Source organism: Phaseolus vulgaris, chromosome 11 (genome assembly GCF_000499845.2).
Source record: "Phaseolus vulgaris cultivar G19833 chromosome 11, P. vulgaris v2.0, whole genome shotgun sequence".
In the NCBI taxonomy this organism is placed as follows: Eukaryota; Viridiplantae; Streptophyta; class Magnoliopsida; order Fabales; family Fabaceae; genus Phaseolus; species Phaseolus vulgaris.
This window is the reverse complement of record NC_023749.2, coordinates 53360405-53383484: the sequence shown is the minus strand read 5'-3', so window position 1 is coordinate 53383484 and position 23080 is coordinate 53360405. Positions and strand designations below refer to the sequence as shown.

The following is a 23080-nucleotide window of genomic DNA, read 5'->3' as shown; positions in this document are numbered from 1 at the left end:
CTATATTCAACAAAAACATATATGTCGCATCAATTAATTATTGCAAATAAGGTAGTACAATGCATTCAATTTCTTAAATATATATTTCTTATTCTATGTTTTATATAATTAAGTTGATAAATAAATAAATCATAAGTGCACTTAAATCATGAATTTAAATTTCTATTTTTTATTATCAAATAACTTGATATTTAAAAAAAAAATCTCAATATTAGTTATATTTAAAAATTTATTTAAATTATTAAAAAATATTAATTTGAAGCATTACCTTAACTATTTCAATTATTAAATTTTGAATTTTAAAGTTTCCCAAAATTTCTGTTGCCTAAATTTTCTTGGAAAACAACTACAAAATTTAGTTTTTGAAGAAGGAAAATGTTAATTTTGACATTTGCAAATTAAAAGGTACTAGTTTAGAAATCTGATCTCACCAATACCATTTTAAAATTACTTTATTTCAGTGTAAAAAATTAATTTTCTTTTTAACTTATAATCTTGTGCATCTTATAATCTGATGTATGGTTGTGAACATATTATCACTTTTGAAAAACACATTCCAACTTTCATTTTAGAGTAGTTTTTAACAATCATAAACTAAAATGCAAGGTTAGAATGAAAAACATCAGATGAATTCTGATGATGCAGAAGAAGTTTTAGGCAGTGAAACACTGATTTGATAACTAAAGCATGAAATGAATAAACTTCAAAGTGTTTGTAAACTATGTATAAGAACCAAAAAAACTTTGGAAAAGAAGATCACAGTAAACTATCTGTTCTAGCTGGGAGTCTTTTGAAGAAATTACTTGCTACTGAAGGCAACTTGCTCCTAAACCTTGGATGTCTCAGAAAGTACAAGCCTGTAACCAGAGCCACCACTCTGAATGGTGTTGCATAGAGAGTCACAGCAGCACAAAAGCTAAACACCACAAAGATGCTGCTTGCTCTGGGGTCTCTCCAACTCAGTAGAGACTGAAACCTCTCCCCTTGTGTAGCAATGTCCCCAACAACTGTCTGAATCCTTCCTGCCACAGTTCTGAGCCTGTCATACCTCATTCTCACAACATCTTGTGATCTTGAAGTTGGAAAAGTGTCAAACTCTTCATCAAGTTCGTCTGGATGAACAGCTTCAGCCCAGGAGAGTTTGGTATCCATGTGGGGAGGGTGTCTTGGCCGAAACCTGTAGTTCCACAGACCAATCAAGAACATGTAGAGAAACACAGTTGGTAGGATCAATTCGGGGTACCATATGAGTATAAGGAAGAGGATGTGAACTAGGATTGATGTAACATGGTTCTTCCAGAGGCAAACATCACTGAACCACTTTCCCATTGTGATCACACCAGAGAAAAGTGACATGATGCGGAAGAAGTTAGCTTTGCTTCTTCTCATGCTCCACAAATGGGAATCAACGTCCAACATGTACTCCACCACCTCCTTCCTCAGAGGGGGTTCGGCTCTGCCTAACCTCGAAGCCACAATGTTCATTGCTTGGTACCTCAAGTTGTCTATTTGGTTAACTGTGAAAGGATGTAAGTAATGAATCTTGGGAAGCAAAGGTTGGCCATAGATATGAACCATGTTAGCCACTGAGAGTGCTGTGAACCTCACTGCTAACTGAAGCTCTCCCATCTTCTTAACCCCATGTGGGTGTAGAACAAGAAGAGGGTGAGAATTGGTGTAGATTCTATTAGCTTCAAGTGTTGATAGCCTTATTCTCACCTTTCCAATCCGAGAATCTCTAGCAGCGTTGCTACCAGTAGATTTTTCTCCACCTAAATGGCAGTTGTCAAAAACTCCCAATGTTATCACAGTGCAAGGATCATAAACCTCCCATGTGTATTGCTCATTCCATTTAGGACTAAAAGTGTCAAGAAGTGTTCTTGTTCTGACCCATTTCTGACCATACTTGGCAACACAGTATGCATCTGTGCTGCCTCTGCCATCCCTCATCTTCATTGGGAGAAGCCCTTGAGCTCCTAAGATGCCTACTTCAAGTATCCCAATAGGTTGCTTCCATAGTTGTCTTGCTGTTGGTCTTTGATCACTGCTGTACAATGTGGACTCATCTAGGACATGGTATCCACCCTCAAGGCACACTCTCATGTGAATCCTGCTTGAAAACTTGAGCTCATTTCTTCTATCACCTTCCAACATTCCAAAACCAAATTTCTCTAGACTGAACCAGCGCGAATGAACCGGCCTTTGGTCTAACCGCTTCTCAAAGAGGGTCATTGGTAGGCTTATCTTCCCAAGCACCTCATCTTTTGAAGGGTGCACACGATCCTCCACAGTGATTGTTAATTGCTCCTCAAATGGCTCACATGCTACAAAAACCAAATCTTCATTCCAAAATGGGGTGGTTGTTCTGGTGGGGCATATCTTGGTTGTTAGTACTTGGCACCCCACTTGAGCTTTCACAAAAACCTCAGGTAGACGGTTTCTGTCACCCGGTATTACATCTTGAGCTTCAATGACATTCACCCTGAGATACCACAGTTTTGGGGACATGTATACCTTGGATCTGATGTTGAAAACACCCTCTCCATAGACAGTGGCAGCATCAGAATGCCAAGCTTCTGAGAAAGCCTCATCAGCTTGTGTTCCCATCCAAACTGCTAGCATAATGTCACCCCTGTTCTCAAGCCGATACCACTGAGGAGCTAGTGGACTATCTGGTGGAACTCTCGTTGGAACCTCATTGAGGTCAAAAACCACCCTTCCAAGATAGTCATCTCTCCCCACCATTGCTTTATCTTTCACAAAGACTTCTAAAACAGAAGACTGAATGCGGTCTTTGGAGAAAGCAAACACTTGATTCCACTCCGGGTTCAGTTTATGATCAAAGTGCTTTGTTCTTCCCCTGTAGTTTCCCAGCTTCACTTCCACATAAGGATCACAGCTTGAGGTCATGCTGCTTGCGGGAAGATCTTTCGCCTTCACAACACGAACATACAGATAATACATCTGCTCAACAAGGTCAAATGTACTAGTGAATCTGTCACTACCACTCATCCACCCTCTTCTACCATAAGCTCCACCACTAGGCCACCGTTCTCCATTGGTGTCACTGAGATTGTAGTTTTCATCAAGGCCAGTAGGGACTTGGGGACTAACTTGGTGCGTGGTGAGTGGAGTATTCTGCGGTTGTCTCTCTACTAAAATTCTTGGCTGTTGTGGGTTGGTTCCCATGAGGTTGTAGGCTTCATCATGGCTCGCATGGACTTGTGGATTAAAGGGTCCTCGTGGTCGTCTCTTGATTGAAATTCTTGGCTTCTGGTTGGTGTCATTATGATTGTAGCCTTCAACGTAGCTTGGTTGGACTTGTGGATCAACAGAGTGCATTGTGAAAGGAAAATCTTGAGCTTGTGGTCGTCTCTTTATTGAAATCCTAGGCTGTGGATTGGTGTCATTGTGATTATAGTTTTCATGATGACTAGATTGGACTTGAGGATCAACTGATGGAGTACCTGGTGGTCTTCTCTTTATGGAAATCATCTGTGGCTGGAGAACTTGGTGCTTGTTTAGTTGTTGGGTTGTCTCTGCCACAGCTTCTCTGCTTTCTTCCTTTGGCTCTTGATCTATAACTTGTGCACCAGAGTATACTTCTGCTTCTTCTATAGATTTTGGGGTGTCAAATGTAGGAAGTTCTTCAATGGAACCAGCTTCTGATGTTGTTCTGTCTGAGGGAATGATACGAGGAGGAGGAAGGGTAGTACTAGTTGTTGATTCTGGTGCTTGGAGTGGAGTAGAAGGTGGGAGTTTTTCTATTTCTGAAGGAAAAACAGGAGAAAGAGGTTTTGGTTTGGAGTTGGAGTTGGAGTCAGATGCAATGTATATTTTGAGGCCAATCTCACCCTTAACAGGTGAGAGAAACCATTTGTTTTCAAGTGGGAAAATCTGATACACTTCTTCACCTTCCTTGACAATGTTGGAGCAAGGAATTCTCACCCTTCCAAGGAAGTTTCTGCCTGGAGTAAGTCTCCTCTCGTTGAAGACAGATACTTCAATAGTTTGGCGATGGTAAGGTTTGGTTGCATCCAAATGGAAGATTAGTTTTTGGTTCCAAGTGGGATTGAGGTTCTTTGGGACAGTTCTGGTTCGGCTAAGCTGGTTTTCAAAGTCTACTTCCACAAAGGGACTTGCTGATCCTTCACCATCTTTTGGCATAAGATCATGAGCATTAATAACCTCCACAACCAGTTTCATGACCCTTTTCTTTCTAGCCTCGCTCCACAACTAGTTGCAGCTAGGTGGCTTGCCAAAGTAACAGGAAATTCGATTCCGAACCAAGGAACTTCTACTTATCAAGAATGCAAAAGCCAAAAGAAAACACCAGAGTAATGTTATGGTTCTCACAAGTTCTTGCTTCACTTTTGGTTAAGAAAGGAATAATTTCATGGAGAAGCTGCATAACCTTTAGCTATCGGAAGATGGGAAAGCAGAAAAGAATGAGAAAGCTTCAGATTGATCTAACTTAAAGCCAGCATCATTCTTCTGATTGTGGTAATTCTATGTTAGTTCTTCAACAATATATTTACTACTTCAAGTCATTTTGCAAATTTTGTTACCCAAATTTTTGTGTGTGTATTGTCAGGATGTTGTTACATATTCAATGGATTGGTGAAATGCATGCAAAAATTAAAAATATAACCATCAAATGTATAAAATATAAATACTAAAAGTTAATTTCAGAATTTTGATTTTGTCCACTTAAACAAACAAATATTCCCTTTAACTAGTGTGTCATTTAGTTGCTATCTGTTTGCCATTTCTTTTTGTTGTATGTGCAATTTGAATATCATTGTCTAATGAGACAAGAAGGAAAATTTGTATGATTCTTAACTTACTGATAAAGCAAAAGATGATTCTGAACTTTCTGTCTGTGAATGTTCTAGTTACTTGATGAAGTTAAATGGTCTAAAGGACTAGTTTAATGAAAGCAATTGCATGGTTATTGTGTGTTCAATTTTCAGGATAATTGCTTTCTTGTATGTGCAGCAATGTCTGAGTGAAGAAAAAAGTGAAGAAAAGTAGCAGGAAAGGCATAGCTGAAGCTGCAAGAAAGCAATGGTAGATTTGGTTAAGGTATGTGTCATATCATAGACTGTGATACTTTTCTTGTGCTTCATTCTCCCCCTCTTTTTAAATTATATTTGTGTTTGAAGAGTATTAAAAAATACATTTTTGACACACTTTTTTCATTGTTTGAAATTTATTGAAACTCTTTGAGGAATTGTAGCATGGAGCATGTTTTATTTAATGATTCTCTTTCATTATTAAAAAAAATTATTAAATAAAAATTAATTCTAAAGACAAAATAATTAATCACTATTTTATAAACTAAAAAATTATTGGTATTTAAAGTAGTTTTTATTATTAATAAAAAAATTATAAAATATTTTATAAATTGGTATCTAATTACTAACTATCAAGGTTTTAACTACTACTGTTTTGTTCTAAATTAGTTTTTATTAATCTTTTAAAGACTAATTTATAATTAAAATATTAATAACTAAAATTTTGATAGTTAATTTGGATATTAATATAAAAATTATTTTATAATATTTTATTAATTATAGAGATATATTAAATATTAATAATTTTTTAATATTTAAATTAGTATTTAATTTAGTTAATTTAATTAATTTTTAAATTTATTGTAGTGTTTGTTATGAACCACTTAACAAACAAAAAAAAATGTCCAAATTTGCTCTGATATTTGATATATATTCCATGCAAGTTTTAAGTGGAAAAGATAAGGAAGTAATAATTAGTCAAAATAATTATTTGAGTCTTCTGAATAAAGCTAAAACAAAAGCAAATAATTTAGAAGTGTGGGTACTTTATCTAATGATATAGTTGGAAAATAAAAAAAGGGTAATTTTTTAAATAAACAAAAATAAATATTTTTATTATTCTATTTTCGTTGGTTAATTTTTAAATATAATTATGAAAAATATTATAATTATAGATAAATAAATATACTGCTATTATTAATCAAACAAATTACCTTAATAGTGGTGAATTAATTAAAATGTGTTAAAAAAACAAAAGCAGGTGAATCCGCAGCCAAACACTTGTACGGACAGGAACCACACAGTCACAAGAGTTCCATCAACGTTGGAGCCGTTTGTCTTGTCTCCCACACGGTTGGGCCACTTTCTGTTCATTTCCCCTCTCTTCTTGCTCCTCCCAGAACCTTCCTAATCAAAATCCCTCAATTTAGGGTTTATCTAGGTTTAATTATCCCAAATTTCCCAAAACCTTTTAATTGGTATTCCTAGTTTCTCGCTGTCATTACCCAAATGGTTCGCTCCCAAGGCGTCACTCTCATTAATCGCCTTGCTCGTCGATCTTTCCGTGATGCCAACGATTCTGTACGCATCTTGTCGATTTTTTTTCAGTGTACTTCTATGAAATATGGTTTTCCAATTGTGCGGGAAATTTTCGTTTGCAGGTTTATCAAGCAGTGTTCCAAAGGGGTTATAGGACATTGAACTCTAGGCCTTTCAATCCATCGAGAGTTACTGGTAGTTTTGCATCTAATGGTGTGTGTTAAATTAACCCTTTTATTTTCTTACCCTTTTCATTGTATAACTTTTTGGGAAACTGACCAAATTGTCAATTGTTTAGTTTCAACATTTTCAATTTGGGTTATGTTATTTGGTTCTATGGTTATTTTATTTTATGTAAGTTCTTAAATTGCTGAATGAATTGATTATTGATCCATATCTTGTTTTCTTGCAATGCTGGATCTAATGTTGCATACTTTTCAATTGTTGTTTATGATCACCTGCTCCTCTTTATCCATTTGCAGTGGGAGGTGGCGTTAGTCTGAAGAAATGGTTATTATTGGGCGCGACAAATACATATTGGGAGGCATCTAGATTAATTCATGGCTCAGGTATAAATTTTAAAATTATACATCACATACTTGACTTGATTTTTTCTATTAATTTAATGGAATCAGAAGGAGTTTGAAGTTCGTTTACCTTTCACTCAATTCAATACTCTCTTTGCTGCCGAATGCATACTTGTTATTTGCCGAATGCATGTTGATGACTTGTTTGTTTTCCTCAAATTCTATTACAGCATTTTTGGCAAGAGACTATTATGATATTCTTGGTGTGAGTAAGAATGCAAGTTCTTCTGAAATAAAGAAAGCTTACTATGGGGTAAGTTTTTCCTTAGAATTGTCAGTATACATGAATTTAGGTACTGAAATATGTGGGCTTTAGTTATCTTACCCATTTCATGGTTAAACTTTATCAATTCACTGATGATTTGTTTGGATGAGGAATTAAATAGATAGGTAAGAAATATGATGGTAGAAATAGAAAAAAAATAGATAGTTGTCTGACCCACTTCCTGGTTACACATGCTGTTGAAGTAATCTTAGGTGGAGCAGATACGAGGAATCTTGGTGGTGGAGTGAAGGGGATGAAGAAGAGATTGGTGAATTTTTTCAATGATGGATAAGAATTTGTAAAATGGAAGGGTTAGAAGAAACTCAAGGTTGAGAAAATTTTGGCTTACTAGAACAAAATTTCAGTTTGGTAAGATAATAGTGAAACTGTTGATCCTAATGTTAATTCTTATTGAAGTTTGAAAATGTGTAAAAGAACGGGGTATTGTTTGGTTCCCTTGAACCATTTATTATTTTGAGATTTAAGAAAATGTCATATGAATGGAGGATGAATATTTTGGTTCCTATATATAGGAACAAGTGAGATATTTAAAGTTATACAAGTTACAAAGAGATAAAACTTATGAGGCACTGTGAAATTATTGGAAAAAAGTGTTTGAACTTAGATCAAAAGAAGGGGCTAGGATTGCGGAGAATCAATTTTCATTTTTGTTAAGAAGATCTACAACAAAAGGTAATTATCTTCTGTGGAGGTTGATAGAAAGGTATCAAAGTAAAGGAAGAGAATTGCATGTTTTTTTACTTGGAAAAAGTGTATGATCAAGTGTCAAGAGAAGTATTGTGGAAGAGTTTGTAAAAGAAAGGTGTTCATGTTCCTTATATCTAATCTAGGCTATACAAGACAACTATAATGGTCAATTTACCCTTTATAGTGATCTCTCCCAGTAGAATGAGGCTATTGTTGTTATTTTGTTTTATATGCCTTTATAATCTGAATATGCAATTTTGTATTGTGCTTCACAATTGTGAAGTATTTCAGTTCATCCTTACTTTTTTTGCTTCTTTGTACTTTGACATGAAGTCATCAAACAGGATTAGCCAGCATAGGAATTACCTTTCTAAAATGATGTGTATATATATTTTTATTTTCTATAAAATTCTCTTCATGTTCTGCAGCTTGCAAAAAGGCTCCATCCAGATACAAACAAAGATGATCCCGAAGCTGAAAAGAAGTTTCAAGAAGTTTCAATAGCATATGAGGTGGACTCTTGCTGCTTTTGTTTTCATTTTCGTTTGTACCAAAGCCTGAGGTCTATTTGAAATTTTCATATACTAAGTTAGCTCACTGTTGGTTTGTTGTCTTTTTTCTTGTGAGGTAGGTTTTGAAGGATGAGGAAAGGCGACAACAGTATAATCAGGTTTAGCACTAGTTTTTTAGTTCTGCTCTCAATTTTTCTGTTACACATTTTTCTTTAAGTTGGGATACATTGTAAGATGAATGAATGTACATGAACTTTAGTGCATGACATAGTGCAATAAGAAAAAAGAGGGAATATGAAGATTTACTCAGTGGAATTCTGCTTCATGGAGAATTAGAAATTTCTATAAGAATACTTATGAAGAAAAAAATGGAGGAAGGGGGTGGGTAGCATGCACATTTGTACTTTATGTTGGAATATAATAAGAGTATTCTCTTATCCTTGGTAATTTTCCTTGTCTACAGTGATGATATTTCTAAAAAGCTGATATTTGCTGAGTTAATATCTTGCAAAAATCTAAAACGAGACATCATGCATTTTCTAGAAAATTTTTGCTACACTTCCAATGGTATTTTTGGCTTTGTTGATATTACACTTTTTATGCTCAGTATCGGCATTTCATATTTTGTATGAGTAAAAGTTTAGGTTTATTTCATGTTTTAGTACCTCTCATACATGGTGTGCATGTTTGTTGGTTAAATGAATATTTTAAAATTGTTGAGTGGATTGTTGCTTTCTCTAAAGTCTCAACTGCATTATTCATTTCATTCCCTTTTAATATAAATATGTAGCTTGGTCATGATGCTTATGTAAACCAGCAAAGCACTGGTTTCGGAGGCGAGGGTGGCTTCAATCCGTTCGAGCAGATGTTCCGTGATCATGTAAGGACTTGGTAGTTTCTTCCTTTTATTTTATTGATCGTGTCTATTAGGGATACTTCTTTCATTGTTTGTTGCTCTGCATTGTTGTTGAAATATGGAATTACATTCATGCTCCATAGTAATAAGAAAATGTCTTTAGTTTCTGATTTCAATTGTAAAATTTACGATTTAGAAATGGAATTCAATTACTTATTCAATCTAAAGACAAAATGATCTAATGATTTATTAACTATCCAGACAAAAATGTATATGATAAAATTTAGTCAAAATTTTCGTTTTAATTTGGTTGCTTGGTTATGCATCAGTTTCTTTTCACCTGAAATCTATATTTTTCTAATTATGTAGTCTTTAATTAACTATAAATGCCTATAAACTTTCCTGTGACATTCATCCCACATTTTAACTCTAATGTTCTTCTTTTTAACTCTCAATGGTGAACAGGATTTTGTCAAGAGCTTCTTCCATCAGAATATTGGCGGAGAGGATGTGAAGGTTCATTCTTTCTTCACATGTGGACAATTTTAAGTATGCTAAGGAGATGTTTGACCAAAGCCATCTAAATAATTTCTTTTTCAGACTTCTATTGAGCTATCTTTTATGGAAGCTGTACAAGGGTGCACCAAAACTTTAACATTTGAAACAGATATGCTTTGTAATGCTTGTGGTATGTTTATTAAAAAGCTCCAAACTGTTATCCATCACTACTATTGGAATGAAGTTCTCAATCTACCTTTTGCATAATGAAATATTGCAGGTGGGAGTGGTGTTCCTCCTGGTACAAGACCTGAAACTTGTAAGCGGTGTAAAGGGTCAGGAGTGGTCAGTATTGTCTTGAAAATAACTTTCTTTTTATAAAGTTTAAGTTAGTGAAGTGTTGTTAAGTTGATAATTTTGGGAAACATTCAGTTATTTGTACAAGCGGGCATATTCAGAATGGAGAGTACTTGTGGTACCTGCAAGGGAACTGGAAAAATTGTATCGGTATGGTATAAATAGCCCTCTTTTTCTTTTGTTATATTAAATCTTTTTTTTCTTCATATTTTGCGCTACGGTTCAGAAAATATGATGGATGGAGTTTCAATGATATTGTTATCCACATAACTTGCTTATTCATGTTATTATATTCTTGCTGCTTGGCAGAATTCTATCTCTGAAAGTTATTCTTCTACTACCCCTTCCTCCCCTTTAGTAAATTATACATTGAATGACACTTTGTTGATTAAATACAGCTTATGGCTAAGATGTTTTTTCATACTAATTACAAAATTGTGAGAATATATTTGTAAATAGTAACTTTTTGTCTTTTGTTGTTGGTATCAGAATTTCTGCAAGTCTTGCAGGGGTGAGAAGGTTGTCAAAGGAACGAAGTCGGTCAAGTTGGATATTATGCCTGGTAATTGTTATTTAATTTTTTGAGATGTGCTGTTACTACTAGATATGTAGGTCATATGCATATGGCATCCCAAGAACTAGGCTAGCCTACTCCTCTATCTACCCACTAAACATAATAATCATAATAATACCAGCATGCAGGAAAAAAGATACCTATGTCCGATTAAAGCTGGGAAGCCATAAATTTTAAATAATTTATTTAGATACCAAAGTTGAAGATTCTGTACTAATGTTGGCTCTATCTCTTCTAGGACCGACAAAATAATTCATTTTATCTATCATTCATCCTAGGTATATCTATCCTATGCATTTTGCTAAAATAATGGTTTCCTATCCATTCATTTAATTCTTATATTGGATGGGTAATAGTTCATTCTCTATTTTTTAGTGTCCACAGATTTTATTAAATAAAAAAAAGTAAAATCCATTGGATAAAAAAATGCTAGCCTCTCTCTCTATCTCTATTATGTAATACTATTTTACAAATCGAAGTGTACAAATTGTGTAATACACTTCTAAACGTGATATTCATCTGTCATGATATATCAATGGAATATAGAGGCAGCATTTGATCAAGGAAATTCACAATAGCTCCCTTAAATTCTGAAACTCAAGCAACTTTAATATTTTACATATCTACGGTCTTCTCCGCACCCATAACCCTTCTACCATAAACTTTGGTACTTAATATTGAAATCATTATACAAACTCGCAGCCTAAATCTCCCTGATGAAAAATTTAAATAGTAAGAATCGGCAATGATATTGTAAACCACCTCATATTGAAGAGGTTCTCCCTGGACCTTGCCATATTGATTGACCATTCAAATATGCATCTAGTTCAGCAATGAATTTCTCTTTGTATTTTTTTCTTTCATAACACAATACAACCATACAATGAATCGAGTGATCATGAAACCCAAGTTAACATTGGGAAAACATACAAACTGTGTAGAGGTAAGATGAAAGGAAGAATATTTTAAAATAAAAATTATTTAATTTTATTGGGAAAAACCCAAATCCTTACATCAATTAGAGATACTAGCAAAGCACAATATGTAACTAACTAGACTAGAGACATTCCTCTAGGTGATTTTGTAGGATTACGTTAAGCTTAAACCACTTAATAATAATTTTGTAAAATATCATTTTTGTGGAGGGAATGTGCCAACCACCCTAATCTATGCGTTGCTATATGTGTGTGGGATTTTGAGGTACGGGGGTATGCACATCCCTTGTTATTTCATTGGTCGTGTTGTGAATGAGTTGGCTAATTTTGTTTTTAACATTTCAGGGATAGACACTAATGAGACCATAAAGGTTTTCGGAGTTGGTGGAGCAGATCCTGATAGAGATCATCATGGTGATCTCTATGTTACTATCAAGGTACTTAATTCAATAGTTTGGAAGTTGGATGCCACTTTTTTTATTGTTAATACTTTAAACTAAACATTTTTATTTCCGTCATTTTTTCAGGTTAGAGAAGACCCTGTTTTTCGCAGAGAAGGATCTGATATTCACGTGGATGCTGTTTTAAGTATCACTCAGGTAATTTTGTGCAGTTTTCTGGTTGAGTTTTGTTGCAATCCACTTGTGTCTGTGTTTAACTGGATGGTTTATAAATTATAATTGTCTGGGGGCAACATAGTTGTTTATACTACATCCACTGAGGCCCCTAAGAGAGTGTGGGTTGACATGTGTTTGGTTTGGTTTATGAAAGATAGAAGTGGTGGTGGTGGTGTGGATATGGTTGGTGATGGAAGTTTATTGTCAATATTTTGGATCTCTAACATCTAGTTACTTGTTCATGTTACATTTAGTGATTTTATTGTAATTAAACTAAATACTGGAAATTTGGTATGCACTTGTTTCAGGCGATTTTGGGGGGAACTATTCAAGTCCCAACTCTTACTGGAGAAGTTGTACTTAAGGTTAGTATTATATGGCAATACATAATATTATTTCATATGGCACTTTCAGTAACTGGGGAAGTTTGATTCATTGGTCTTATTTGGCAGGTTCGTCCAGGCACCCAACCTGGTCAGAAAGTGGTTTTGAAAAAGAAAGGTAAGCAATTTAATACCCTTTTGGGAAATCAGGGAGTTTTTGTTAATTTTTTGAGACAAGTTAATACATTTGGGATGTATAGACATCATGCTGCATGAATTCTTAAAGGCTTCCTTCTAGTGTAAGCCATTAAGCACATTTCTTTCACCATTCTTGTCTTCTTTATTCTTTTAACAGGGATCAAGACAAAAAATTCGTACACATTTGGAGATCAATATGTTCATTTTAATGTCAACATACCAACGTGAGTGTCTCATTACATGTTTTATTGTATATCATTTTCAATGTTCTGTTTGCTCCTCCTTGTACTACATGTTTAGGTTCTATGATGGATGATGCTTAGAATATAAAACGCCTGTATTTTAAATGTTATTACAGAAACCTGACACAGAGACAACGAGAGTTGATTGAAGAGTTTGCCAAGGAAGAGCAAGGGGAATTTGATAAACGAAGAAGTGCTTCAGCTTCTGGTTGAAAACATTTGCAGAATCTCCACTACTTATTGATGGCAAAGTCATGCTCAACTGGGTGGGAACTCACCTGCTTTAGAAGTTTTGTAGGAGCATAAAGATTTTTTTTTCTTTCTGTCATGCACATAGTGTATGTAATATTTTGGTCAGAAGTGACATCACAATCCAAATTTGAAAGATTAGTATTTAGAAGATAATTCCCTTGTGCCTATACATAAATGGAATTGTAGTCAATTTTGTACATATTTTTTCTTTTAACAGATGTGGAAGTCACATACTGTCATTCTTTTTGTACCATGGTTAAACTAGCCTTCACCGGGTCTAAGTTTGGCCTGTTTCATAGTCTAAACCTTACTTATAAAGTGGATTTTTGTTTTTACATTCAGTGGGTAAATGTTCCCATGCACATTTTGCTTATATGTTCATTTGAGGATCCTCAACAGAAAAACCAACACACTGCATCTATACACCATGCTCATCTTATCTTCACAGTTACCTGAAAATAACAAGAAAAGTTATCATTGTAAGCTTTCGGAACCAATAACCATATCTTAACACTAAGCAACGGCTTTCCATCCTTATGTTTATTTCTTGTTACGAACTTTCTTGAATTCTGTTCCTACCATAACAGGAGTAGCTTTTGGATCATAAATCTTAAAAAGAATGTTTAAAAGAAAAGAAATTAGCAAATTGAAACACAATAAAGGGCATACATGCAATCAACAAATTTGGCTTGTTAAAAGCTCAAAACCTTGGTTAAAACTCATCACAACTTTCCTTTTCTATTGCAGAAAAATGCAGCAATTGAGCCCATCAAAAGAAGCCATCAAAATGGTAAACATTTGATGATTATCATATTTAGCTGAAGGATCATTATTCACACACGTATATCTTTTGGTTTGACTATACTATACTAAATACTATGCTGCATTTTGTATCTCAAAAGATCTTATCCGATCTCAATCTCGACCTCTCAGATCATAGTTGTATTCTTAATCATTATCCTCAGAAAAATAAAAATTTCAGCTAAACACAAGCAGAGTGAGACTGTGGCACAAAAGCACATAATAATACAAAAAAAGTAACTAACTTTGGAAATGAACTCAAAGTAGAAAAATGTTGGACCTTTCTTGACCAGCAGTGTACCAAATTTGTGCCTTGACAAGTTTGTGATTCGTGAGTCAGAATTCGTTCTTCACAAACCGATTCAAAAGCTGAGACTTTGCTACTCCTGAGCTCCCAACTATCACATGTAGTCTATACCCTCATCAGCATTACACTGAATTTAGACTTCACATCTCAATGCATATATAATTTTTTTACCAATAATCCCGACAAGAGCATGAGCCTTCACTTAAATGATGGAATCTGTTATTATCTCTAATAATGATCTCTCTGTGTGTAACTTTTGAAATAAGTTTTATAGCTTCATGACAATCACCACATACACGAAGGTTTTTAACAACACGAATCACATCTTTGGCACTGGTACTGATCAGTGCAAATGCAACAGCTAACTTCTCACTATGACAGCCAAGGAAGTACTCCTTCTCCTCCTCTTCTACATCAAAAAGCACAAACTCAGTGGTCGGACTATAGCCAGCTTCTCTCAAGTCCTTAAATAAACTTTCAAGTTTTTCATATATCTTGTGTGTTAAAGGATGGGAAGTGTCCCCTACTCGGAATTCATGAACAACCCCATCAACTTCAACCCAACTACACCCAGGTAATTTCTGCATCCCTTTCTGACTCAAACTTGATCTGATCTTTTCTGCTTCATCCCATCGACGGCTTGCTGAATATATATTCGATAAGAGAACATAATGTCCTGAATTCCACGGTTCTAACTCAATGAGCTGCATCAACACGTGTTCAGCCAATTGGGTATCCTTATGTAACCTACATCCTCCCAACAGTGCTCCCCAAACAATAGCATTCGCCTTCATCGGCATACTCTTGATCAAATCCCGTGCCTCAACCAACAAACCTGCACGAGCCAAAAGATCCACCATGCATCCATAATGCTCTATAGTAGGAGTCACATCAAAAACACAACTCATGCGATTAAAATAACGCCGACCATCATCAACCAAACCAGCATGAGTACACCCACAAAGCAAACCAACAAAAGTGTTCCCATCAGGCTGCATTCCCACCTTTCCCATTTGGCTAAACACCCCAAAGGCAGCCCCAACATGTCCACACATAGCCAGCCCAGAAATAACAGCATTGAATACCACACAATCCTTTCTCCTCATGCTGTTAAAAACCTCCACAGCCCGCGCCACATTGCCACATTTCGCATAAAAGTCAATCAATGCGGTACCCAACACAGGATTACACAAGAACTCATCGCCATCCACCAAACCCCTAGCCCAATTCCCCAACTCCAACGCCCCCAACCTCGCACATCCAGAAAGAAACCCCACCATGGCATAACAATCTGGCCTCACATTCTCCCTCTGCATCTCAAAAAACACCTCAAGTGCTTTCTTCGGCATCCCATTGGCAGCATACCCCTGAATCAAGGCACTCCAACAGACAACATCCCTCTCCACCATCCCATCAAACACTCTCCGTGCTTCCTCCATGCTCCCGCACTTGGTGTACATATCAACCAACGAGGTTGCCACAAACACATTCCCACACAATCCAGTCTCCCTCATATACCCATCAATCCACCGTCCACTAGCCAAGTCCCCCGTCCTCGAACAAGCATACAAAACCCGAACCAACGTGAAACTATCCGGCTTCACACCCATCTCCAGCAACCCTCTAAATAACCCAACAGCCTCCTCACAATAACCAAACTCAACATACCCACAAATGATGGCAGTCCAAGACACAACATTCTTCTCAGGAATTTCATCAAACACCCGGCGCGCATGACTCAAAAACCCGTTTTTGGAGTAGAAACAAACGAGGCCGGTGTTAACAAACACATCCTTTTCGAACCCGGTTCTGATCACGAGAGAGTGAATGGTGAGACCCACGTGGGTGTTCCTGAGCCTGGCGCAGGCTTTGAGGACGAAGGGGAAGGTGAAGTTGTCGGGGGCAAAGGCGCTGCGCTGGCGCATAGAAGCGTAGAGCGAAACGGCTTCGTGGAAGGCTTCGTTGGAGACGAGGCCGCGGATGAGGGTGTTGTAGAGAAAGATGTTGGGGTTGGGGGTTTGGGCGAAAACGACGGTGGCGTATTGCGTGGCGCGGAGGTTGAGGGAAGAGCGCAAGAGGGTGTTGATGAGGAAGGTGTCGTGGTGGAGACCAAGTCGGAGAAGGCGACAATGGCATTGCTTCACTTCCTGCAACCACCGAAAGCCAGAAGCCAAACATTTCTTTAGCTCCAAGCCCATGTTCATGTTCATGTTTATGTTCATTTTTTGTTCTGCATGCATTCACGTACTTTAATTGCCCTTCCTACTTTCTCCCTCTCATACCCAAATGCTTCGTCGATCTTTCCATGATGCCAAGTTCGCATCTTTTCGATTTCTGTTTTCAGGGTACTTCTATGAAATATGGTTTTCCAATTGTGTGGCAAATTTTCATTTGCAGGTTTATCAAGCACTGTTCCAAAGGGGTTATAGTTACTGCTGGTTTTGCATCTAATGGTGTGTTAAATTAACCCTTTTATTTTCTTACCCTTTTCATTGTATAACATTTTGGGCAACTGACCACATTGTCAATTGTTTAGTTTCAAAAATTTCAATTTGGGTTATGTTATTTGGTTCTGTGGTTATTTTATTTTATGTAAGTTCATAAATTGCTGAATGATTGATATTGCCCCATATCTTGTTTTCTTGCAATGTTGGATCTAATTAAAGTGTTACATACTTTTCAATTGTTGTTTATCCTCTTTATCCATTTGCCGTGTTCATGTTCGTGTTCATTTTCAGTTCTGCATGCATTCACGTACTTTTTATTTATTTCAGTTCTGCATGCATGCACCGGTATTTACAATTTAGGCCTTTTTTTCATTCAACCAACATGAAACGGTGGATGTTTTGCTTACCCAAAGACCAGTAAAATAGTTTTAGTAGGAATCACTTCAGAAAGAAGACAATTCTTAAATGATGAAAATGGTGACTTGATCTTATATACCCATTTAGTGGCACTGCACAAAGGAAATATGAAACGATGATATCATTGTAAAGAGATAAAATGTTGAGGCATGTAGACTTTTCATGTGTATTGAAATCAATTAGTGATCATTTGCAAGCTCACATTGTTCTATTTCTTGGAACAAAAATGAAACTACAATTTTCAGTTTCTTGCCCCAGTGTGAGCCAGAAAAGCTGTGTGAATATGATTCAGTTTAAGAAAAATCTATAGAACTTTTTATTAAGATCTTCAACAATGAAAGTTCTCATTTCTTTCCCTTGAGATTGATCACTGCAAGCTCTTGTTCAACGTATTCTCCTGCACACATGGGTGGATATTTGGTTGCAAGTGGCAACTCTGCAAAATGTCCCAATGGCTTCAGAACTGCATCTGATGCTATGTGAGCAAACAACTACATGCACAGACAAATGTTATCAGCCAATATAACTCTGACAAGTCAATTTTATAAAGCTCTTTTTTCCTAGTTTGAAAAAAATCATTGATTCATCCTCACTCACCGTTGAAGAGACTCTCCATAAGCTACGATTCTGCTCTTGTGCTAAATTAATTGCATCAAGTGTTCTCTTTGTGGCAACAACCTCATGCATGCCAGCTATGCAATCCCCTCCAGTTAACCACTCTATCTATATTTAAACAACAAAAAGAAAACACACAAAAGAACATTTATAATGCAGAGTCAACATACTTATCATAGAGGACTGTGAAATATTGATCTCAAATGAAAGAGAAATCATGAGACAGCTATCATTGCTGAACTAAACAATTTAAAAAAGAAAAGACAGAATTAGAAAATTTGTAAGGTTATTTCATCAGAAAGGCAGGAAATATGAGAGGACTTAAATCAAGTATCAGTTTCAAGCTGCAATATAAACTTTAACTTCCTTTTCATGAAATATCAGCAAATTTTAGTAATTTTGAATTTTACCTGTTTTCCTGTCTGAATAAGAAGACATCCTATTGGAACCTTCACTTCAACTTTTTGTCCATTTCTTAACCAGATGTTTAAACCAGGAAATCTACTTCTACCATGAATAGTTAGGAAGTTAAGGTCATAGTGATATCCTGCAAAAATAGTACCCTCCTGGCCATATTTTTGAAGGTCACTCCCGGTTGGCGCCAACAGGTGTGGACCCTAGTACATGGTAAAGAGAGAAAATACATTATACAATCTCATCATTCAATTCTACTTGTAATTACTTGAACTATGAAAGTAAGAATATGGTTCAGCTTATCATTCAATTGTTCATAATGGTTATAGGCCAATAAAATGTATTAGCAAATACTGACATTTTTAAAAGCATAAGGTATAGCCCATTTGGTGGCAATATCATGGAAAAAATAAGTTTCAAAGATGCTTTTTTTGATATTAAAAGTAACAGAAGTGGCAGTCCAGTGCATAAAGCACCAGTCTAGGTAAGGCTAGCATTCTATTAAACAGGAAAAGTAAGGCACTGATACTTTTATTACAGAACTTGTGCTTTCCTGTTTTAACAAAAGAGATCGTGCAATATATCTATTGCACATGTAGACCATCCTGTTCCTTTTGAAGGTGTAAAAAAAATGCATGTCTTGCTGGATACAAATATAATTTTAAACAAGAACTCTCAAAAAATTATAGTAAGTACATTAAATAAAAAAAGGTTGTAAATGTGACAAAAAAAAATGCTGACAAACTGAGGAACCATTACTTTCATGTTGAAAAATGGACAATACTAATAAAAGATGCTTACTATGATGCACTGTGTCCAAAGGAAATGCCTGTTAGTAATATAATCAATGAGATGAAATTGTGAATTTGTGTCTCACATTATTTTTGTGCTAAAATTTATCTTGAAATGTTTACTTGTCTTGAGATCTAAGTTCTTTAATCAACTTATTTCCAGTTATACTTTTCTTTTGCCTTATTATAGGTAACTAATTGCCATGAAGCAATAGATGTCCTCACCAGCTTCATAAGAGAAGTGAATGCATCCTTTGGAAGACCAAATCCAATAGCTGCCATTTCAGCAACAACCTAAGGAACAAATATGCACATTTAGTTCACCACATAAAAAATAACATGAGAAAAAAAGAAATGTCTGACTTCAATTGCTGCTATCATTTTGTATCCCCAGGAATCCATAGTTTCTTTCCATTCAGGGAAACCTTCTGGTATTACTGGCTCTGCATTCAGCTCCTGCATAGTTTAGATGAACATTAGGACTATGAACAAGGTAGCATCTGTTCTTTCTCTTTATAGATAAGAAATGAGAAGCATAAGACCTGAAAACGGGTATTTGACGGTCGTGGACCGATCCTCCAAAAGTATCGCCATTTGGGATCGGGCCCAACAGGAGTGTGAGGCTGGTTTTCTTTAGGCATTGCTTTCAGTTTTTCTTGCATTTCTTCATCAACCAAGCTTCTTGGAACTTCAACTTTCTCTGGTGTAACCCCAACCTGTTACACCCATTTGAAACACCATTTATCATTACCATTTCTTAAGGATTCTTTTTGCCATAAAAACTGCCAGGATCAGATTACAAAAACTAAAATAAAATGTTCCAAAATCCAACAGAACAGAAGGAAAACCCAAACCACTGTTGGTCATTTTTCTGTTTCCAAAACCGATGCTTGTATTTACCATTTTCATTGTTCGTAAAATCTCCACAATTTGCTCCAACAATAAAGGACCTCAAGCCAAAAGAATCTGGAACAGCCCCACAGAAAGATATTCTACAACTAAATTCTCGCCCAAAACAATAATTCATATTTAAAAGAAAAAAAAATTCAGACACAAGTACATCTTCCAAAAATCTTGCCAATTCCAGGAAGAAAAGGAACCAAACTTAACACAAATTACATAGATAAAAAGAAAGGAGAAAACTTCAAACTTGACCAATTCCACACACACAAAAAAAGAAAACTCACAATTAGTCACCGAAACCATATATCTTAGTAACTTGAATCTCTACATTTATAAAACTTCCCCTCCATTCCCAACTGCGGAAAAGAGATTCCATTCAGATCATTGTGATAAAATAGCAAAATAAAAGGAAATTGACAAGTTTGCAAAAGAAGAATAATTCTCAAAATGAAAGAATAAATTATGAATTTTATAGAAGCAGAGACTAAAGCATAGGACACTTGTGATCTCAGCAATACGATAAGGGAACTGATTCCAACACATTCATGATTCGTTGCCCACATCCATATAATATCAACAATTGATTTCTCAACACGAGATAGTTCATAAAAAAAGACCATTAGGTAATATTCCAACATATTCATGCCTAATGTCAACAACTGATTAAGATTATTCATTCTACCTTTACTCAATAGATTCAATCCAGTGAAAAACTAAAACCCCACCACACCCCAGAAGGGGATATAAGATATTTGACAAGAAAATCATTGGGTAATATTCCAATAAATTCATTCTTTGCTGTAACAGTTTATTCTCACATCAAATTGAAGTACCAACTCTCACCTTCAAGGCCTGTTTAGTAGAATTGAGTAAAGCTTTAACCCAATCTTCTTGTATGATCGGATTAAAGTTGAAAGAGTTCAAAAGCAAAAGCAACATTTTTTCCCCTTCTTCATCTCAGTATTGGAATTCACAGAAGCGCTTTGCAAACTTTAAACCAAACATGGCCTAAGATGATTTTCTCAATTCTAGATTATTCATTATACCTTTACTGAATAAGGTTTACTGTACTCTAACGAAAAATTGAGCACACCCCAGAAGGGAAAGAACGTGAATGGCTCCAAATTACATTGGAAGAAGGAAACTTTAGGAGAGAAAAAAAGACCCTTTACCCGGAAATGCAAGTGGGGTATCTCATGGAGGAGTTTGAAAAATTGAGCACACCCCAGAAGGGAAAAAACGTGAATGGCTCCAAATTAGATTGGAAGAACGAAACTTTGGGAGAGAAAAAACGACCCTTTACCTGGTAATGCAAGTGGGGTCTCTCATGGAGGAGTTTGAAGTGTTGGGGCTTGGAGAAGTAGTGTTCCATCATATCAATGAAGCGATCGTTGTCCTGAACGGTGCAGCGAGGGTCCTTCACGAGCAGCGCGCCGGTCTCCCTGAGCGTGCGGCTGACCTCGGCACAGAGGTGTGGGTCCCAGTCGCCGGAGAGACAGGGAGAGAGATCTATGACAGGGAGATCCATTGAATAGTGGGAGATGGCGGGAGAGTGAAGAGCTTTGGACTGCAAATAGTGACTACAGAAGCTGCGTGTGTGTGTATATGTATGTATATATATATATATATAATAATAATAATAATAATAATAATAATAATAATAATAATAATAATAATAATTTTGAACAATTTCAGGCAAAAAGAATGATATCAAAGCTTTTTCCTATGAATAATTTGAGACATAGAAAAGATGGATCCATCTTTGCTAATATATTAGATACAATTTAGTGTGTAATATAAAAACATAAGAAGTAGAATTTTAAGATACTGTTCTGCTAACTAAAAGAAAATAATATTTTATTAACTAAAACAATAACTATATTATAACAATATAGATTGAAAATGGATGAGGTAAGTAAAATTTTAATTAAAAAAACCTAAATTTGTATACCTTAATACCAAGTTTAATAAATAACTGATGGCATTTTTCTATCGATTATTCATTAAAAAAATACAAAGTTTTAATCTTTATTTAAAGATATAAAGAATAAATTAGATTTTGAATTTAATAATTGTAATTATTAATATTATTTAAAAGAATTTGAAATTTTGAATTATTACGGATTAAAATTTGTTGATAAATTTTGAATTACATACGAATTTGTGTATGGATTAATATTTGTAGGTAAATTTGTCCTACATAAACACATGTCAGATTCAGAGGAGGCATGTACATTAATAAATAAATAAAAAATATAAGGAGGAAAAGATAGGACGTTTGTTTTAAAAAAATAAGTTTTTCAGTTTTGTTTGCTTTCGGTTTGGCACATATTCCATCTTAATTTTTGGGTGTTATGATTTGAAATTTTTACCAGACATTCCTTAGAGTGTGTGTGGAGTTGTTATTGTGTGTATTGAGTTTTGACTGAGATTTGAGCTCTAAATTCGTCTCACAAGATTTGCAATAATTTTTTTATTCATCACTGTCAAGGCTGAAAGAAAGGTTCGTTTGTGTGTTAAATTGTTTGAATTTTTCTCTAGGAGAATACTCATCCGTTTGACCTAAAATTTTTCGCGTTTTGTCCTAATTCAATCGACATTCTTACATGGAATTTGAAAAAAAAATTATTTTGGGAGAATTTTTCAAAAATTTTGTGGAAACCAAGGCTATCATCTACCAGAGTTTGTGAAACTTAACCCTATTTTCTGCAATTTTATTATGGGTCCATATGAGTTGAAAAATTCGGGACAAATTCACGCAAGTACTTTCATATGTTGTTTGCACCTAACTAAGGAAGCATGTCCATAAACAAATCACAAAAAGGAGATATAGGGAAGAAAAGCCAAGATGTTTTGTTTTCAGAAAACCAGTTTTGTACACTCTCGGTCTGGGACTTACTACACCTTTTTCCTTGGGTCTTTTGGTATGAAATTTTTACAAGATATTCTTCATTGTGTGTATTGAGTTTTGCTTAAGATTTGAGCCCCAAATTTATTCCACAAGATATGCAATAAAGATTTTATTCATCACTGCCAGAATTGAAATGAAGGTTCATTTGTGTGTGCAATTGTTTGATTTTTTTCCTAGGTGATAACTCATCCGTTCGACCTGAATATTGTTGTGTT

At 35.4% G+C, this 23080-nt stretch overlaps 4 protein-coding genes and 1 long non-coding RNA gene across 7 annotated transcripts; 2 read left to right on the top strand and 3 right to left on the bottom strand.

The window, feature by feature from the left end:
- Window positions 1-650: 650 nt before the first annotated feature.
- LOC137830870 (FT-interacting protein 1-like) lies at window positions 651-4447 on the bottom strand. Its single transcript, XM_068638290.1, has one exon. The coding sequence runs from the start codon at window positions 4204-4206 to the stop codon at window positions 757-759; it is 3450 nt and encodes a 1149-aa protein (XP_068494391.1). The 5' UTR covers window positions 4207-4447; the 3' UTR covers window positions 651-756.
- Window positions 4448-6059: 1612 nt separating this feature from the next.
- On the top strand, window positions 6060-13594 carry LOC137818234 (chaperone protein dnaJ GFA2, mitochondrial-like). Of its 2 annotated transcripts, none has more exons than XM_068621528.1 (18): window positions 6060-6377; window positions 6458-6548; window positions 6818-6904; window positions 7093-7175; window positions 8324-8407; window positions 8527-8565; window positions 9198-9287; window positions 9729-9779; window positions 9864-9951; window positions 10042-10106; window positions 10194-10268; window positions 10608-10680; window positions 11973-12064; window positions 12155-12226; window positions 12553-12609; window positions 12697-12745; window positions 12923-12989; window positions 13124-13594. In XM_068621528.1, the coding sequence occupies exons 1-18, from the start codon at window positions 6306-6308 to the stop codon at window positions 13218-13220; spliced, it is 1332 nt and encodes a 443-aa protein (XP_068477629.1). In that variant the 5' UTR covers window positions 6060-6305; the 3' UTR covers window positions 13221-13594. The 2 variants fall into 2 exon arrangements, with proteins under 2 accessions (XP_068477629.1, XP_068477638.1); XM_068621537.1 differs by having other exon boundaries at window positions 6155-6377; window positions 6458-6530.
- Window positions 13372-16769, bottom strand: LOC137818225 (putative pentatricopeptide repeat-containing protein At3g08820). The gene is made up of 2 exons (XM_068621517.1): window positions 14341-16769; window positions 13372-13711 (listed from the first exon to the last, which is right to left on the bottom strand). The coding sequence occupies exon 1, from the start codon at window positions 16605-16607 to the stop codon at window positions 14535-14537; it is 2073 nt and encodes a 690-aa protein (XP_068477618.1). The 5' UTR covers window positions 16608-16769; the 3' UTR covers window positions 13372-13711; window positions 14341-14534.
- LOC137818262 (uncharacterized) lies at window positions 14006-16981 on the top strand. The gene is made up of 2 exons (XR_011082050.1): window positions 14006-14049; window positions 16765-16981. It is a non-coding gene; the product is annotated as an uncharacterized lncRNA (long non-coding RNA).
- A 356-nt stretch (window positions 16982-17337) lies between these two features.
- Window positions 17338-21553, bottom strand: LOC137818246 (2-oxoglutarate-dependent dioxygenase frbJ). Of its 2 annotated transcripts, none has more exons than XM_068621549.1 (7): window positions 21258-21553; window positions 19594-19767; window positions 19415-19507; window positions 19277-19345; window positions 18257-18463; window positions 17829-17954; window positions 17338-17722 (listed from the first exon to the last, which is right to left on the bottom strand). In XM_068621549.1, the coding sequence occupies exons 1-7, from the start codon at window positions 21480-21482 to the stop codon at window positions 17576-17578; spliced, it is 1041 nt and encodes a 346-aa protein (XP_068477650.1). In that variant the 5' UTR covers window positions 21483-21553; the 3' UTR covers window positions 17338-17575. The 2 variants fall into 2 exon arrangements, with proteins under 2 accessions (XP_068477650.1, XP_068477657.1); XM_068621556.1 differs by lacking the exon at window positions 21258-21553 and adding an exon at window positions 20798-20934.
- Window positions 21554-23080: the final 1527 nt, after the last annotated feature.